This window comes from Seriola dumerili, unplaced genomic scaffold (genome assembly GCF_002260705.1).
Source record: "Seriola dumerili isolate Sdu_G_001 unplaced genomic scaffold, Sdu_1.0 BDQW01000138.1, whole genome shotgun sequence".
NCBI lineage: Eukaryota > Metazoa > Chordata > Actinopteri > Carangiformes > Carangidae > Seriola > Seriola dumerili.
The window spans coordinates 8,338,502-8,358,503 of record NW_019174393.1 but is presented as its reverse complement, the minus strand read 5'-3'; the positions used below and the strand labels follow the sequence as shown (position 1 = coordinate 8,358,503).

Here is a 20,002-nt window from a genome sequence, read left to right as displayed (position 1 = left end):
CCATTTAAGATGAGGAGACACATAGGCAAGCTTATACCACGCCAAATGTGTTTTCAGACCACTGTAAGGATGTTGGCAAATGCTTTGCAACAGTTGTGTTTCAGCTTTTGGAAATTCATGGTACGTTTGGCCAAAAACAATCACACTGTTCAACTTTGTCTTTAGGTTTATGGATATTGAACCTCTCCAGTTTATTGACCACCCACCAACCTCCATAAAAGATAATCATTAGCTTTGCAATTAAGTATAATTTGGAACGAGAATGAGTTGTGTGAAAAATCACAGCTAGCTCATTCTGATGGTTTCATCATGTAGCAAACAGGTTTAGGGGAGTGAAGTGTCTCACCCCTGACTGACTGACCCGAATCTGACTCTTGATACCCACGGTGATGTGACAGCAGCATTGTGAGAAAAATAATAGAGGTCTGTCTGGTCCAAACAGCTTGAAGGGGTTTGGCTGTCTGACTGTTTGTCTGACTTCTGACTAATGATGCTGTCAACACACTACACAGTCTGACCTTTTACCAACTGCTTCCTTCATGGTGTGTGTGTGGGTCTCAGATTGGCATAATAACTAATGGCTAAACAGAAAGAAGGAGAGCAACGGACATAGAGACAGGGGCACTGAGTGTGTCTACATTTGTCTGGAATTGATGTTATACGTAAAAGAAGTAGGAGAGTCTGGCCTGAAAGAGACAAAGAGAGAAAGGAACAGGAAGTGGAGAAAAAAGAATTCAAAGATGATTTAGGACAGAAAAGTTAGACAATGAGAATGGGGAAAATGAGAGTGATGCCTCAGAGTTTTGCCCTCACAGCTGCACTCACGTGCACATACAGTATGTACACACACTGACACACAGAAACACAGATCAATATGATTGGGTGTCTTGCTAATGTTCTGACAGGCGAGACAATAGCAATTTGTCCTAATGCTCATTGATCTGGTTTTATGTCTGTGTGTGTGTGTGTGTGTGTGTGTGTGTGTGTGTGTGTGTGTGTGTGTGCGCACGCGTGCACGTACGCGTGCATGTGTGTCTGTAGTTTGTAGGTGTGATCTGAGGTTCCATCAATCCTCTAATTTCCACACACAGACACACACATTAATTCTGTTCCAGCCTATAGACTGTAAAAATCAATGAAAACGACACCATGTCTTTATGGAGTCTACTCTTTAGGGAACAGTGAACTTAACATTATACACAGCCTCCTTCATGTTTAATTAAAGTCTGTGTACTGATTGCATAATAACGGATAGAAAATATTCACATTAAACTTTAGTATCAGAAACCTTTTTCAGACTTCCATAGCTGCAAAAAGTCTTACTTGAATGTATTCAGCTAACAAGGCAGTGTCCAGTGATTTTTTTCTTTTTTTCTTTTTTTACACTTTTCAGCCGCGAATGTGCAAAAGCCTCCCAGCTCCTGTCAGCTCTCATCCAAATTATTTTTTTTTGTTCAAACTGTACTCTTTGGCTCCAACCTGACTTTGACCTTTCCCAAGTGCATCATTTAATCAAATTCTCCTTAATTCTTTTTTTCATCCTGACACCTGGAAGTAATTTCACCAGGTTTCATCATAATATTTCAGTATTTCACATTCTCCTAACATTGATTTTAGTTGTCTTAAATCATTTTTCTCTATATCCTCTTTGTGCACATCAACCCCGGAATCCCAAAAATCTTGAAAAAGCAGGTATCGAGCTCATTAGATTAAGATAAAAGACACCAGGACGCCTCATGACAAGTAGTTATAGGAGTATTAGAACTGAGTACTAGTAGGAATTAGTAGTAGAACTATATTGTTCGTGTTAATTCTACGTTTACATCCTTAAATCTAAAATTTTCCACATGAAGATTTGCAAACAGTGTTTGAAGAAAGAGCTGAGGCACAAAATAAAGATCTCAGTTTACCTGTATATCTTCATTCTGACATATGGCTAGAGCTCCTGGGTAGTGACCGAAAGAATGAGATGTCAGACAAAAGGTGAGGAGCTCAGTGATGCAGGCTGACCTCAGTGCAGAGCCACTTCTCCTCCAATTTGACAGGAGCAAGCTGAGGTGGTGCAGCTGGTGAGGGGTGCCCTCTTTGTGCCTCCCTCTGGGGTTGTATCAAGCACATTGCAAGTGGGAAGAGATGTGGGCTAGACCCAGAACACACTGCAGGAACTCCGTCTCCCAGCAGGCCTTGGTGCACCTGGGGCCCTGTTGCCTTGGGACAGCAACAGAACAGATAATACACTTCAAAGCATTTTAAGACATGCAGGCATATGTAGCAGCCAGTGTGTACAATGTGAACAATAAGAAAACAGCCAGAGGATCCTTTTAATTAGTATTTCAGTTTTGTAGTTGGTTTTGTCCCTTTGTCAGTATTGTTTAGTCACAAGTGATAATTTCAGGCTAGATGCATCCCAGCTGAGTTAAAAGTTGACTGAGAGCCATCCCTACTAACACAGGTAGCGCAGTGGAATAGCTGTTTGTGGGATAGTTTGCTCACAGTTTTCCGGTACTGGGTCTTTCTTCTCAAAGAATGAATGAAATTTCTTCACTTATCCACTATGAGTGAGTCAGTGGGGGTGACACAATTCACATTCTCACTAGCACACCAGGCTTAATGATTAGAATCCGGCTATATTAATTCAGATGGTTTGTGCAGGGCAAACACTGGAAACAAATTGCAGACAAATAGATCGGTAAACCATAGTACAATGTAACCTTTGTATTGGGATTTGATAAAATCCAAGTTTTTATGAAGAAGTTACCATATTTATAAACATAGAAACTGAACTGAATTGAAGTGTATTGAGCTGCTTAAAATGTATCTAGATAAACTGGTTGTTTGAGATGTGAACCAAGCTGCAGGTTCTCAGTCTGGATCTGTTTTCATCTCTATTTGCACACTAACATCTTCTTGGCAGAGCTTTTCTCTCTTCCCTTCACATTTCTTTCTCTCTTTAGCAGGTTTTCCATCCTTCCTGTTCTGAAGTGTAATGCTCTGTATTATCACAGTTTCATCACGTGATATATTTTGGGAAACCTTCAATCTAGATTTTCAGATTCTTTTTCTCCTACCTCTGTTTCCCGTCTGTCTCTCTTTCCTCTCCTCATTCCTCCCAATTCTCTGCCCCCCCTCCCCCCATCCCTCCATCATGCTCCCCTCCTCTCAGAGAGTTTTCCAAGGAGAGGGAGAAGGCCAAGGCGCGTGGTGACTTCCAGAAACTCAGAGAAAAACAGCAACTAGAGGAGGACCTCAAGGTAGGCTGCTGTGTGTGTGTGTTTGTCTGTTTCAATGAGTCCTGGTCTAAAAGAGGATGTAACAGTCTTCACCTGCTACTAAGATTCACTGTATGTTACTCTCAGGCTTTCAAAAATGAGATTAAACTCAGTTCAGAGTGGCTAAATCAGGCACAAGTATATCTTAGAATAATGTGACACTGTAAAATAATCAAATGCAAGCAAGGCCACAAGATGTGCAGAGTTAGATAAGAATTTAGACGACATCTTATCCTGGATACTACAGCTTTGTTAAATATTGAACATCCTTTACCGTTAGTGTGGGGGAATGCCAACAGAATACTTTATATATTGAGCCCTTTCGAAAGTTACAACATGCTTTACAGATGGAATGAAAGAGGATATCAGAGGGACAGAAAAGTGAATACATTAGATAGTACTATATTGTCATGTCATGTAAGATATTGTCATGTTGTCCATCTCTGTATGTGTTTTTATATGTGTGTGTGATTACAGGGCTATTTAGACTGGATCACTCAGGCTGAGGACATTGACCCAGAGAATGAAGAGGAGGGCATGGACGATGACAAACCCAGAAACCGTGAGTCTGTGTGTGCGTGCGTGTGTGTCTTTTTAAAAGTAAGAGAGGCCAAGAGAAGTGACGATCTTTTTGCTTACTGTATGTACATGTGATTTATGGTCAGAATTTTCTGTATCTAGGGTACAAGAGTTTTTGTGGGAAAGACTCGTTGGAATGATCGTGTTTATATCTGAAGCTATTTTGTGTGTTGTGAGGACAACTGTGGATGTGTGTGGGTGTACATATGTTTGTGTCTGTAAGTAGTGAGCTCACCGCAGTCTCCTTCACACAGTGGTGGCTCACAGTCAGTGAATGAACGACTGACTTATTGACAGAGTGACTGACTGACAGACTGAGAGGATGTTAATATTGTCTGCTTGCTTTGGCTGAGAATCCTCCTGAGGTTTAAAACCTGTTTGGATATTAGTGGAATGTGTCAGACTGCAGCTAATAGCCTCTGGGCACACACTCACATACACACAACAAACACACACACACTTATGGAAACTCATATACACACGCATATTGCAGGTATACACTCTGAGGAATGTGTGTACTTGCGTTCTGACAGAAATTTACACACATAAATTAACACCCAGTCTCTCTCCACAATATCTGCAGAGAGAGGCAGCCACACATGACACATCTCTCCAGGAGTGAGCTACATTTCCCAGGGAGGGAGAGTAGAGCACTGGCCTCTTTTAACCTGGAGGTTGGATCTCACAGAGGATAAATAGAACTTGAGAAAGGGACAACGAGGAGGAGAGGCAGGGATTTGGCAAAAAAAGTGTGTCCATACTGTTTTTGTGTATGTACTGTTCAGTATGTACAGTATGCGCTGTGAACTGTTTTATAAAAGCTTGGAGCTCGGCTCGGTGATGAATGAATGAATAATGAAGGCTAAATATGCAGAGGCAGAGCAATCATTCTGCATATATTCTGCACACAGAATGCTCATCTCCGACAAAGCACTGTGGCTCATTCTGTGAAACACTGATGACTGCCAAGGAAGGAAGACAGAAAGAAGGAAAATGATGCTCTAATCTTTCAGTGAATCTCAAGAAATTAACTTGGTCAAATGAGCAATGACCCAATTTACATGAGAATAAGGCAGAACACCCCTGTGGCTAATCCATAACAAATCTACTTGTTTTCACCTGTTACTATTGTGCTCCCTTGGGCTAATCAGTGTGGCAAAAACACATCAGCAGTGTCTGAGATACTGGCACATTAACAAACAAACAAACAAATACAGTATGTGGTCCCTCATTTGGGCCAATTTGGAAAATGTCACATTACAATATTGAGATGCTTCTTTCCCCCAAGCTTCACAAATTCTCTATCACTGATATTATGCACAATGTCCAGACAAGCCCAAGTTAGTTGGGGAGAAAAGCAAGACAGACTGTGCAAGTGCTTGATCCTTTCCAGTTTGATAGAAGCATACACATATGGTTCTTGCACCTGACTGATACCCGTATCAGATACCCGTATCAGTCAGGTGCAAGATTCAGTCCATTGCTTTTACCAAACGGTATAACTTAACTGCCATTAGATTTAGATGATCTGACAAAATGATTGATATATATGATCCAAAGTTCTCCGTCACACAGATGAATCATCCCTTTGTTTGTGATGGTGGAATATCAAGTCACTTGCTCTTTCCATCGCTCTCCCTCCCTCTCTTCTCGATGGATGGATCCTCCTCTGGGAAGATGAATGAGGGCAGTTTGTCCCTGCTGCCCAGGACATTTTGCATAGACTCGCACACACACACACACGCACGGGCGCACACACAGACACACACACACACACACACACACACACACACACACACACACACACACACACACACACATGCCCTAAGAAGGGAGAAGAGACTTAGATATTAGAGGGGAAGATAGCAGAGAGTTGGAAGGAAAAATAGATGTTGAGAGACAGAGTCAGAGCGATAGAAATAGAGTGTGACTGTGTGTGTGTGTGTGTGTGTGTGTGTGTGTGTGTGTGTGTGTGTGATACAGAGGGTATCTGGGACAGAGAACAGATGGGATTTCACATCATGAACAAGTCTCACCAGTGACCACACACTCATACAGAGACCTCACACATGTTCCTCCATGTCTATCTATCATACCGTCTTTACGTGAAGAGCTACAGGGGCATAATATTGATGTATGATGTGAATAGAGTGTTCATATGAAGACAAATGGTTTGTGTGTGTGTGTGTGTGTGTGTGTGTGTGGGTTTTTGGTGACAGAGAGTAGTGGTATTGATTTTCAGTTTTAATTTCAGTTTTTAGTAATGGTGTGTGTGTGTGTGTGTACATGTGCATGTGCCGGTAGCTTATGAATATGGTGGTTATCATTTATGAGCCTGCACTCATGACTAGGACATATACACATGCAGGCAGGCACGCACACAGTCAAATGTGATGATATATGATGTGATGCGAATGCTGTGGTAGTTCATTATTTATTTATGTATATGTATCATATGATGTGTTACCTCTGAATATTTGTATGTGCTTCCCCAGGGGCACACTGTATGTGTGTGTATGTGTGTCTTGCATGCTCTCACCCTCTGCCATCTTGTTCTTGCATGCTGTCGTCTTGTTTTGGCGTCCTGCCACTGCGTCTGTGGTAGGAGTGTCTCCAGCCCACCTGGGTAAGAAGACCAGTAAGCTTGCCTGGTTCAGTCACTCTACTGACTCTCAGGACGGTATGTGTGCGTCTTTGTGTGTTTGTGACGTGTTTCCATGTGTGTTCAGTTGTATTGGGGCATGTGCTTATATCAGAATTTTCTGGTATGATTAGTTTGGTTTAGATCATCTTCTGGAACACATTAGCTGATTTAATATCCCATCTATCCTGGGAACACCCCAGGGCCTCCCAGGAGGATCTGGAGGATGTGGCTGGGGAGAAAGATGGCAGGGATCAAGGATAAGACTAAAAGTCTACAGTCAGTATTAAAACATTCTGCATATCAGTGAAGACAGTTCCCTTGTCCACTGCCTGGTGCCAAGTCTCTGTCAGTATACAGTTGAAGTGTTGCTTGCATTTGGCTGCTACTCTCAAAATGTTTTCAGTAGATTTAATACTTTTCATTTAGAAGTATCAGCATACTTCTGACCATTCTCTTGGATGGGAGAAAATGTTCACTTGTCTATTTTTCTCTCTCTGCCATTGAAACTTTGCTTTTCCACTTTTTGACATGATAAATGTGCATTTGCCTAGAGGATTAAAATTCCAGAAAGAAGCACAACTTTATTGCCTTTGGCTTTCATCAAGGTCATCAAACATCTGCTACAGAAAGTATATTTTGATAATAGTGGTATAAAATGTGTGTTAACAGCATGACTCTCTACAGTGTGTGGAGTTGGAGGGGCTGCCTCCTGCGTTTGGTGACAGGTTATGTGATAGTTGTAAAACGTAAAACTACATCTGCTCATCATTCATTTGTCATAGTCGTCTGCAGCTCAGTCGAAGCTTAAACGATTCTCGTGCAGTGATTGGTTGATTTAAATGGATATTTGTATGATTGTCTACTGTATGAGTGCATGTGTGTGTGTCTCTTTAGTTCAAGTCAGCTTGTCTTTGCATCTATGTTTGTGTATCTTATTTTTGCTAGACTTCATGCTTCATATCTGTGTATGTAGTGTTTTTGTTTTAATTCTGCTACTGTACAAAGGGATTCATGAGAGAATACTACTAGTTCTCTTCTGCAGTATGACGTGTTTGCGCAATCTCATCTGAATCACTGCAAAAATGAGCAGAATTCAACAACAGAATGATCCCAGTGTGGAGGAGGATGCTGATGAATGTACAGGCTCACAATGATGTAAAGAGTGTAAGAGAATGTGGTGAAATCACGCTAGTGTTTGCCAAGAAGAAGGTTAATAGTTAGGTAGGTAGGTAAATGTTGACTTCCTAAAATCTCCAGAATATGTAATCATCCCAATGGCAACCTTTCTATATTTCCCTCTTTCTGTTTCTCACTCCCTCTGTCTCTCTTTCTGTCCTGTAATTTCTTTTTATGCCTCTCTGCGCCGGTGACAGCCAGAGCTTGAGGCATTAAGTTTTCGGGTTGCCCGTTCCTCCCATTATCTTGAACACAATAGCTCAGTAAAAGAAGGGAGTTCACAATGGAATTCCTTCAAATTTGGCACAAATATTCACTTAAACTTAAGTATAACTAATTTGATTTTGATGATCAAAGGTCAATGGTTAAGCTCATGGTGACCTTGTAGAGCACGGTTTTGGCCTTGTGGACACAATATCTTGGGAACTCCTCAAGCGAAGCCCTTCAAATTTGGTGCAGATTTGTAGCCGTTCTCTGATTGTTTGGTTGGTATTAGTATTATGGTTATGGTTATTATGGTTAGTTGGTTTGTAGCCGTATTCTGGTTGATTGGTTAGTAGCTGTTTTCTGATTGGTAGATTTGTAGCTGTATTCTGATTGGTTAGTTGGTTTTGCCCGTAGTGTGATTGGTTGATATGTAGCCATATTCTAATTGGTTTTTAGCCCTATTGTGATTGGTTGGTTGATTTGTAGCCATATTCAGATTGGTTGGTTGGTTTCTAGCTGTATTCTGATTGATTCACAGATTGAGTTGTCTACTGCTTGTTTTCACCATGCTGCACTACAGGGAGGAAGTGCTCTGTGTGTATTATTATTATTGTATACAGTGAAATATTATAAACCAGAACAAGTCAATATCTTGATTTAAAAAAAGTAATTTTTTTATGCCCCCTCACAATAGACAAGGCTGGAGTTATTATGTTATCAGGTTGTCCATTTGTCCGTCCATCCGTCATACTTGTGAACACAGTATCTAAGTCATGACTCCCTCTTCATGGGAATCCCTTCACATTTGGCACAAATGTCCACCTGGACTCAAGGATGGACTGATTAGATCAAAAATCAAGGTTACTGTGACCGCACAAAACACGGTTTTAGCCATAACTCAAGACTTCAGATTGCAATTATGACAAAATTTCACACATATGGTTAATAATTTATATGATTCTGGATAAACAGGGATGTAACCTGAAACTAGTCTGATTGACGGAGGCATACAACCGCAAAGCTGTAATTCTAGTTACCTCAGAGGATGAGAAGTTTCAAGCTCAGACATGATGGTCGAAGTCTGAGAATAAAAAGGAGATTAAAAGACGAAATGGTACAAGGAAGAAAAAGTAAGTCCTTGCCAATAATGGCAGTAATACATCTCCAATTGCAGTTACAGCTGGAGTAAAGAGATGAGCTGTGACTGTAAAGAGGGAATGTCATTTTTGCAGAACCAATCATGTTTCCTCGCAACAGGTTGTGTATGGCATGAGAGCAAGTATGAGTACATGTGATTATTTGTGTTCAAATTTACAGTTTGTGTATTTCGGCATTTGTGCTGACTGTGAGTGCCTATTCGTTTGTACCCGTGTGTGTGTGTGTGTTTGTCTTGCTGAGCCGTGCTCTCTATCCCCAGGTAAGAGCCATCGTTTTCAGTCTCTACGTGGAGCTGTGAAGAAAAATGCGGCTTTCCTTCGTAAGGCGTGTGCGTCTGTCTGCATGGTCCAACACTAGTTAAAGATTTTCTTGGAACGTGATTCTAGACATGCAAGCAGACTGCAGCCTCTTTCCTCCTTTCTACCCCTATACCTCTCCTCTCCTCTCCCCTCCTCTCCTCTCCTCTCCTCTCTTCTACTTCCTCTCCTCTGCTCTACACTACTCCTCCCCCTGCACTGGAGTAAGCATCTTTTTCTGAACCCCTCCAAAGCTTCTGAGCTAAAGTGGACTGTGGCTGCCTCTCAATACTGTAAAAACTGTTTATTCTTGCTGTGTTCATCACCCCTTTTGTAGACTTACTATTGAATAATAATAATATAATAATATAATCTCAAGGCCATGTATACAGTCTTAATATTCTCTCACACTGGTGACCCACCGCTGTTCAAATTGCATGTCTTCATTGTATTTAAATCTTTACGATGTTTCATGGCTCTCAACTTTTATTTATGTATAATTGAAAAGGCGAGAACTTTCAGTACAGGGAATAAGGAGAGGAAACAACATTACTGTTTTGAGATGAAGCCACTTTTCTCCTTTATAGGTTCAGAGGAAAGGAAACGTTCGCATCTGCCTGACTTGTCTGAAAAAACAATAAGAGGACAGTGTCATCACAGAAAAAAAAAAGAAAAACTGTAGTGGAGGTCGTCCACTGTGTATGACAACTAAAAACATTTATAATATTTGTGATATCATAGTCCTTTCCTTGTTGTTTCAGCTTCCTTTCCCTAAAATCCCCCTTGAATTGTTGCTAGCCATGCTAGCGATGATAATCAAAGTTCATGGAAAAATAGCTTTAAATCTGGAGCTTTAGTCTTATTGTCATTTTCACCAGGCACTTGCCACACTATTGAGTAGAAATGTAAGGAATTTGTGCTTCTTTTCACTGACTTGAAAAAAGCATTTGGTGCTGATAGCTTAGATGCGATCAAGTTTTTTGGATGGTCATTTTTACTCTAAATTTAACGTGACAATTGCCTCGTGAAGAAAAAAGACTAAATTCTAAATATTAAGTTGCTGTATTTAATCATAACAAGACATGAACATGAAAAACCTCCCAGCAGGCACGCAGCTGGCCACCAACGTCATTAGATTTTGATATTTGGCTGAATGTAGGTTGCCAGAGACCAAAATTTAATTTCAGGACAATGTCAATGTCAATTAGTAGAATACTGACGACAGCTGACGCTGATATTTTGTTGGTTTGAAGTTGTGTCGTTAAGTAATCAAAATCTAATGTCTTCCCAATGTCTCATGCCAATATTGATGTAAAATACCATCATAGCAGTCGTGACCCATGGTGACCAAAACTCCACGTCAGCCAAACGTTGGCTAAATGTCAGCTAAACATCACAACGTCAGTTCGCCAACTTTGAGTTTTGACATCAACCTGATTTTCATCTCCAACTAAAATTTCAGGTCTGTCTGACGTTAGAGCCATTAGACGTCTGGTGCCTGCTGGGCTAATTAATGAGACAAGGATTTTAACTATGAATTTATGGTCATTTTTGTCACTTTGGGGTGTGGTATCGGACATTTTGACTGTTTGAGGTATATGTAAAATACTTCTGGAGATGATGGTATGGATAATGAATATCTGACTTAAGCCTTGTTTTAGTATGTAGACCTACCCAAAACAGATTCATACACTAGGACACAAATACACACACACACACACACATTCTTTTTCAGACAGTGCTGTTGCTTAATGTTTTAACACATGCCAACATTGTTAAGAATGAACAAATCTCTCAAACTATTGAAAAAGCGTGACCCTTACCCGTTTTTCTCATTCACTTCCTTCCTGCTGCCATTTCTCCCTCTAACATGCTCTGCGTTCCTTTTCCTTGCTTTTCCTTCCTTCTCTCTGTGTCTCTGGTCTTTGGGGTTTACTCTAACAATAGGTCTTAAACTAGTTCAGAGCTCCATTGAGGAGAAGGCACAAGGCTGGTTTTATATTTGAAAGGCTTTGGCCTCAGGAGGGACCGTAGGGCCGCAAGTGCTTTTAACTAAGTGCCACAGCAGCAGGTGACACGTGTCGATGTGAGGGAACACACAGTTGTCCCTGCGGATCCCTGAGGCCTTAATGTTCAGAGAGACCATCCTGATCTCTACAACACTGAATTTATCCATCACCCGCCAAGTGTCAAAGTGTCACTGGCCTCATGCACTGCTCACTCACTGTAGCTTATTTTGATGTATTATGTTAGCTAAGTGCTTTCATGCAAGCTAATTTTTTTTTAAGTTTCAACAACAATGTTGAATTTAGTGAAAGTCATAACTCACACCTTTAATATATCTCTTTTTTGAACTTGGGGTGACCAAATGCATGCTGGGAGACACTTTGCTTTCTTGCTTTAATTTGCTTTGCTTGATTGCTTATTTTTTTGGCACATCATTATTAACTCATCTTTATTTAAGGCTGTATAACTTGACGCTAAGGTACAAGTTCAACATGATTTACTTTTAGCATATGGAACTTTAGGATTTCTAGATCCCATCATTGAATCTGCATGAAACACTTAAAAAAATCACAGTATAAATGCATTAGGGCCAATGGCAGGGTTGAAAATCATTTTCTAACACACAGAACTCTGTTACTGGATCTGATTTTTAAAAAAAAAAAAAAAAAAAAAAATAGAGCACATTTCCAGACAAGCTCTGTGTTTTCAATTTCATTTTTGGGGAATATATTTAACTCCTTCAAGTCTGTCATTAAGTAAAAGTAGATGTCAAGTTTCAAGGCAAATGCCCTCTCATCTTAAGTGCTGATCATGTTTCTTGGTTTTATGCTAAGAGCTGGTATGCATGAGCAGTTTTTTGTTTCCAGCAGTGAGTATCTTATTTTAACACAAGAGACATTGAGATTCATATGCAGTATCTGACTCTGGTGTTACAATAAGTGTTTGAGGTGACAGTGAGGGGAGCACAGCTCATTCCCGCAGGCAGGCAAAGACTGACAGAAGCAATAAAAAGCAATGCCTCACTTCATATCAATCTCTCAACCAACCATCCCCACATTCACCTCCTTCGCTGGCTCCCTCTATCCATACCTCCCTCTATGCATCCATCACTCCCTTCCCCCCCATTCACCCTTTTTTTAGTCCGTTCTCCCTCTTTTTCCACTTTAACACTTTTCCATCCTTAACTGACACTTAATATTACTCCTGTCCTTCCTCTACAGCAGCCTCTGCCTCCATCTTCCCGATATTCATCCTGCCATCTTTACACGTCATTAAACTTGTCTTTAAATAAGGACAAAGTGACACATTTGCAGTCTCCTTGCGACTTTATAAAGAAAGAAAGATTGGGCTAAATACAGCTATCACCTGTTTACACATCTGCAAAAAGATCTTTGGAGCATGGAGTTATTTTCAGATGTGTGCGTTTACATCCTGCCAAAATTAAAGTTTAAAGCGTTATAAGGTTTTCTCAAAACCATGTCTGAAATTAAGCTCCAGCATCCCCCACAGCATTTACAGACCAAAGACAGAAATATACATCTTGTTTTTTCTTTCAGTCTCCATGAGCTATAAAATCATAAAAGGGTTTTGTTAAGACTCAGTTCACCCAGCATTAATCTATTCTTCAGTTTAGAAGTTGAAATCCATCCTAATAGCTGTTGCAGAGGTTGTGTCCCAGGATCCATAACGGTAAATATTGCTAGTGTGGCAACTTAGTGCATAATTACTTTAGGCAATCGGTGCAAAATTTGGGAATGGTTTCATTGACTCAAGGGCATGAGTGTAACAGTGGGTCTTAATTAGTTGGGTTGGACAATGCTGACTTGTGAATCCCTTCATGTCAACAGTAGCTTTTAATTAGTTTGTATATTGGGCAAATATAAGTTTATAATTTTATAAATGATAACTTCACAAAGTGACCCAACATCCAGTGCTCCTCAGCATTTACCCACAGAAAACTGGATACATTTGTAACATTCCAGTGTGTATAGATTTTTAAAGTAAAGTTGGGATTAAGAGTTCACAACATCTCAGGTTCAAGGTTTAGAGGAAGCTATATAGAAAAAAACCAGCACAAGAATGGTGTAAGCAAGGATGTACAACCTGTTCTCTGTCCTGTTAATTCATCTTTTGTATTTGTTTCTTTTTCTTTCCTCCTCTCTCCATATGCCGTCTCTTTTTCTCTGCCTCTGCTCCTTTCTCTCTCTCAGTGAGCATGCCAGCCAGTGAGAATGAATCAGTCAACACAGACAATGCCCCCGGGGGAGATGTGGAGGGGGAGACCTGCTGTACCCGGCTAGCGTAAGTACCTCTTACACACACACACACACACACACACACCTCTTCTCCTCCTTCTTTTCCTCAGCTCCCTCAGTCACCTTCTGCCAGTCCCAAGGATGAACTCTATCCTGCATCTTTGCTGTGTTAGCCATGGTACAGGTAGCTCATCCTGCCTCCATCCTTCACTGATCTCACTAAGCCAGACCGCTGTCTCATCACTGAGGTCTAGAGAAATTCATGCACTGACATTGGTTAGAGGAGAGCAGAGAACAGTAACAGTGGGTTGTCATCACACTACAAACTGTTGAATTTTTAATAGGGAGAACTTGGTGGATCTGAAGAGACAACGAACCAGAGTTTCTTTTCCCAGAGGTCATTTTCATTTTCAAAGCCAATGAAAGCACTTTTTTTCCCAAAAAAAATGTGTGACCTGAATGAAACATAGGTCATATATTTTTATATCATCGAGGCCTTAGTATTGCAGCAGCCACCGTGCTTCATATGTTTTTGTAGTATACTACAACTAAATCATCAAAATTGGAATTATTGATCTTTCTTAACAACAAAATTATCTGTTATCAGTGTTACTTGCAAAGTGCCTGAGACAGAAATGTTCCATGACAGTGATCTTTACTGATGGCATCACACGAGCACATTAGCAGAGGAAGCCCATCAGGCGGCCAAAGTGCTTGTCGATTCATGTGGTACAAGGAAAACCCAGTCGTCATTTGGGACCCAACAAAATGTGGAAAAGCAGGATATCTACATCTCATCTAATAGTAATCCCACTTCCTCTCTCCCTCTGTTTCTGCTCTCTCCCTCTCCTTCATGTGTTTTCTGGTGAAGTGCTTTCCTCCTCCCCTGTGGGAAGCTCAAGAACAGCTGACTCACTCACTCCTGCTCTCCCCTCTCCTTTCATTTTTTACATTATTCAAAGAAATGCGTTGCTTTCTTTCTTAGACACGAGGCCACACTGGAGCCGTGACCCCAGCGGGCCCACTTCAGCACACACACAAGCGAACACACCTACATACAAAACCGTTCACCACTTTGAATGTAGCAGAATAGTGTAAAATACACAATTTAGAGGTGAAATCGCATTGAATCAGAAAAGCTCAGAGGAACAGTAAAGCTGCCAGGCACACTTGGATGACACACTGTTGTTCATCTCTCGCTGTCCACATGTTACTTTGTCTTTTGTTATGTTTGTTTGTTTGTTCCTTGTCAGACCAAAACAAATCAAAACAAAGAATATGTCGTAACGTCACAATCTTCAGATAGTACCAGAGCCCAACACGCAATTCTACATCTTCTCCAAAATGTAGTAGAAACAGATATTAGTGAAACTGTTATTTTGTAGAGTTCGGGTAACAGTTCAGAACATGAACATACTCAGTTTACTATCACTTTCACAAACAAACACATCAATTCTTCACATTTTAGAGGCTGGAACAATCAAATATTTGGCCCTTTTGCTTCAAAAAATAACTAAAATTATATATCATTTATTAAAATAGTCGCTGATTAATTTTTGTTGATGCAGATTTCATCATTTAATAATTGTTCGCAATAAATAAAAATATTCAGCAATGTTCATAGAAGTTCCATCCCATAATTATTTATTTTTTACTTGTGTACTAGTTAACACCTTGTTGCTGTACGGGGTCTAATCTTTTCATTTATGATTTATAAAACTGCTGCAGAATAAAGCTCATTTGAAACATGTGCATTATAGGTCTACAACATCAATCCTCTTTTTCATTTCTACAAAGTAGCTCTGAAAAATTTACACTTGCAATTTTGAGTTTTACTTAAATAATGAGTGAGTAATCTAAATGTCCACAACCTACTGAAGAGTAAACCTTGCCACGCCTAGAAATACAATCCCTCATCCTTCCTCTGAGAGATTGCAACAAGTTTGGCTTGGGGCATTTGCTCACACTATTATGGAGATAAGACTTGAGCCTTTCAGTGTTTGTCAGTTCTTCTTCACATCGCTATGGAGACAGACCTCAGGGTAGGAGCTACTTCGGCGCCCGTTGATCTCATAATCGAGACGGACACATGGAGAGAAGAGACGTGTGTACTGTCAGCCTCCAAATCCAGCCAGTCAGTCATTTTATTCTTTCCTTCAGTCAGTCAGTGACTCATTTCATCGCTTCAGTCAGTCGGTCAGTCAGCCAATCAGTCAGCTGGTCAGTCAATTCATCTGTTTTTACAGACAAAATCAGTGCACAGCTTCTCACAACAACTCCCTAAAAGACATGTTATTGTTTTATTGTGATACTGCTGTATCCTCTTTCGATTTACTTAATTTTTCAAAATTGAAATACAAGCAATAAAATTATATTCAGATGCAACAAAAGGAGCCATAAAGACACTAATAAATGCATCATTTAATGTGATCATTGTATCCACCTATTAACCAAAGATTTGTATTATTTTGTGCATGAAGTTTGGTTATGGTTAATCCTTGGATGGTAGAGCAGCTCCAGCTTATAAGCTTCATGAATTCAGCTGATTGTTAGATCATATTATGTGAACACAACAGATTAAAATGATTTGATATGTCGTGGATGCAAATTTCCATCCTGGGAACTTCTCTTCTCTTCTCTTCTCTTCTCTTCTCTTCTCTTCTCTTCTCTTCTCTTCTCTTCTCTTCTCTTCTCTTCTCTTCTCTTCTCTTCTCTTCTCTTCTCTTCTCAGAGACAAAATGTCTTCCATAATCTCTTGTCCTCAGTTCTTTATGTATGTACCTTCTGCTGTTACAGTGGTGAACAATCAACAGACATTTTTCTATTAATACACTGTGTTTTTTCACACCAGGGTTGATTGGAGAACATCCAAACTCACAGCATTATTTCTTTTGACTGGGTGCCACTGTATACATGTTTGCAGGGGGTGATTTGTTCAAAAGAATAGTGGCTGATACTAATGATGTTCATTTAGTTATGTTGTACCCAAAATCTGTCACCAGTGGGTGCATAAAAACAGACAAACTGATTTTTTAGCAAACATGTTCTTTGATCATGTTGCAGTTCTGCAGAGAGACAACCAACAGCTTTTTTGCATGTGTATTTCACTTCAGAGTCTAAACTAGCAAATGTTTACCTCATGATATAAGCAACAACATGATAGTATCTGAAAAGTGCAGGAAATACTGGACGCACACAACTAAGCTGATCAAGGAACATATTTGCTGAGGCGTTTGTGATAATGAGGGAAGAAATTCCCCTTTATCCCTTTCAAATCACCCCTTTCATGTTGTGTACCTGTCTATATGTGTGTTATGTGTGTGTGTATAATCCATTTTGTTTTCTGTGTTCCAGAAATAGGATCTCCAAATCCAAGTTCAGGTTAGTAGATGTTGTTTACCATAGTCTTTAAACTCACCTGCTCTGTCTCTTCCGATGTGGCATTTGTGCCGTCACTGGATGTGTGTTTATTTGTGTGCAGGTGTGTGCGTGGAAAACACAGACAGACAGACATTGTGACATTTTCATATAACTCTTAGCAAAAAAAAACGAATAAGCGTCACTCTCAACATTTTTAACCACTAAAAGATCAGAAAAAATACTGCATTACCTGTGAAGATATGCTTTCATTCTGTACATTTTATTAACCAAGTACTGTAAAACTGGTTGTTCTGAAAGGTCAGTCAAGATGTTATCCCAACTAACAATTACAGACATATTAGACATGACACGTCTTTGACTGTAAGAATGCATGTCCGCTGGTGTTGTGTTGTGAGTCGTGTCTCATGTAACATTCAGTGTGTGCATCATGGCAGAAGCCGCTGTGTGCCATAACTGACTCCAAGCAGCTCTCACACAATGAAACAGAAGACTGGTGAAACATGAATGATGTACAGGCAGAGAGGGAGAAGACTTCCTCCTGAGCTGTGTTGATTTGTTTAAAAAAGATGCCTGGCAATTATAGTACATGACAAATCTCCTTACAGCTACATTATGTCTGGTGTGGTGGACAAAAGGGTCAAGTACAAATAATGGATAGACACCCACATAAATACAAAGAGATACCTGACAAGCGCAGCTGTGGTTTGGGTTTATTTAGCTCATTTAAACAGAAGATGATAAATACATTAATTTATTTAATTTACCAATGCCTACCTCTGCAGTATGAGAATGTTCTTGGGTGGTTGTCCACTTTTCTTTTCCTCTTTTCCTTTGCTTAAAACCAGTCTATTATTAGCAAATTATTGTCTCCTCATTAACCTTTAAGGTAATTTGGAGCAAATTCTTGTAATTACATGTTGCCATTTTCACACTGTACTTGTAGCTAGTAGTAGAAAACACATTAAACGGCAGTAATGGCTTATTGGATTCCTCCCTCAAAGTGTCCGGGATGATATATAACACATGAACATATAAAACATATAGAACATATAAAAAGAGAGATTCATGCTTCACAGCTTCTCCACAGTTAGAACAACAAAAACACAAGGTGCTATCTTCAGTTGCTTTGATCTCACTTACTAAGGAAATTATGACAATAATGACGATTTACAAATCATTTGTACATGGGCGTATTTAAAAAATGGTATGACCCACTGAGTGTACTGTTTGGCATCAATGTGATTGCGAGGTGCGAAGCTGGTAATAACCAGCAACAATAACTTTTAGTTTCAACAGTAGAGGGCAAGAAAAGTGAAATAGACTTTGTGCACAGCAGTCAACACAGAACAACATGTTGAATTGTCTACAGAGAAAAACATATGTTTTTGTTATGCTAAAATAATGAACCACTTTTTCTTTTGAAGCATGAATTTCTATTGAAGTGTGAATCACAATATAACACATTTCACTTTAAATTTGTCCCTTCAATCATTTTGCAAGAATAAGTGTTTCTGTTTTTTCTCTCAAATGGTGCATATCTCATTCTGCAACAAAGCTCGTCATATAGGCCTCTCCTTGGTGTGAAACGTCTTTGAGGATGACTAACTCTGTTCCACAGCTCTGCTCTCAAACAACAGACAACCACAGACCGAGGGGTGATGTCATCACTACTCCGAAGAAAAAACTAATTGACTTTTTTTTTTTCTTTCTCCTCGGCTGTTTGTTTTTCACTCTATTCTTCATTTGTTTCTTTTTGATCATTCTTTGTTTTTTCTTGTTTCTTCTCTCATGGGCACTCGCTCTTCCTCTACCTTTCTTTTTTCCCTCATCTGCCTCTCCGTATTTCATTCATCCCTTGCCCCTTGAATTCTTTTTCTCCCCATCTCTCCATCCTTCCCTTCCTCTCGCCCTGTCTCTGACCCTCCCACCTCTCCTTCTCTCTTTTCTCACCTTTCTTCATTTCCCTTCCTCCTCTCTCTCCCACATTTCTTCACCTTTCCTTCTCTCCTTTTCTCTCTCCCTCAATCTCCTTCTCAGTCGCTACTCGCGAAGGTGGAACAGACTCTGCAGAAGGAAGTGCCGGGCGGCGGTCAAATCGCAGGTTTTCTATTGGTTGGTCATCTTCCTGGTTTTCCTCAACACTCTGACCATCGCCTCTGAACATCACCAGCAGCCTCAGTGGTTAACTGATGTACAAGGTATATGAGCACACCTCACACACATTCATACACATACACACAAAAACTGACATATGTCTGATCTGTGATAAATTATTCACCTTTCTGCATTATCTACCACCCCCACCTCCTTACCCATGTCATCTCCATTTTTATTCCTCTCTTATTTTTTCTTTTTCCCACCCCTTCCACATTCCTTCGTGCCTCCTGTCTTTCTCTCCTTTCCTGCCTTCTCCTCAGACATAGCTAATAAGGTGTTGCTAGCACTCTTCACTGGTGAGATGCTGTTGAAGATGTACAGTTTGGGCCTACAGGTAGGAGGCTAATAAGTCAATGCTTTTAGTTGGAAACGGACACTCTTTTGTGATTTCTACAATTGTCCTGACAAACGTAAACTCCTGACCACTGTTTTCTACCTTTACACTCTTTGTCTTGTCCCCTCGCTCTCTACAGGCGTACTTTGTTTCGCTCTTTAACCGCTTCGACAGCTTCGTAGTATGTGGAGGAATTCTGGAGACCATTCTGGTTGAAACCAAGATCATGTCTCCTCTCGGCATCTCTGTGTTACGCTGTGTACGCTTGCTACGAATCTTCAAAATAACCAGGTTAATAAAGACATTTGTAATATCAACATTTACTGAACAGAGTTTTATTAACAAGTGCCTTTGTCCTTCTGCGCAAACACTCACACATACTTTGAATGTCAGATACTGTTATACTGGACAATGAAAGCATCTATTGTATTACCCAATGTCCTCTGGATGCATCATTTTGCACTCTATAGACAGGAAAGAGAGAATGCTGCTTGACTTATAATAAGTTATGAATGAATGACATATTTTACATTTCACTT

General features: G+C 40.1%; 1 protein-coding gene across 1 annotated transcript in view; it reads left to right on the top strand.

Annotated features, from left to right (window-relative positions):
* Nucleotides 1-20,002, top strand: part of cacna1c (calcium voltage-gated channel subunit alpha1 C) — a 187,018-nt gene that overhangs the window by 132,645 nt on the left and 34,371 nt on the right. The window contains exons 9-15 of the mRNA XM_022749122.1: nucleotides 3,164-3,251; nucleotides 3,747-3,831; nucleotides 13,547-13,637; nucleotides 16,946-16,972; nucleotides 19,010-19,170; nucleotides 19,390-19,463; nucleotides 19,603-19,754. Coding sequence (XP_022604843.1) covers nucleotides 3,164-3,251; nucleotides 3,747-3,831; nucleotides 13,547-13,637; nucleotides 16,946-16,972; nucleotides 19,010-19,170; nucleotides 19,390-19,463; nucleotides 19,603-19,754 — 678 coding nt within the window. The remainder of the gene's footprint in view (nucleotides 1-3,163; nucleotides 3,252-3,746; nucleotides 3,832-13,546; nucleotides 13,638-16,945; nucleotides 16,973-19,009; nucleotides 19,171-19,389; nucleotides 19,464-19,602; nucleotides 19,755-20,002) is intronic.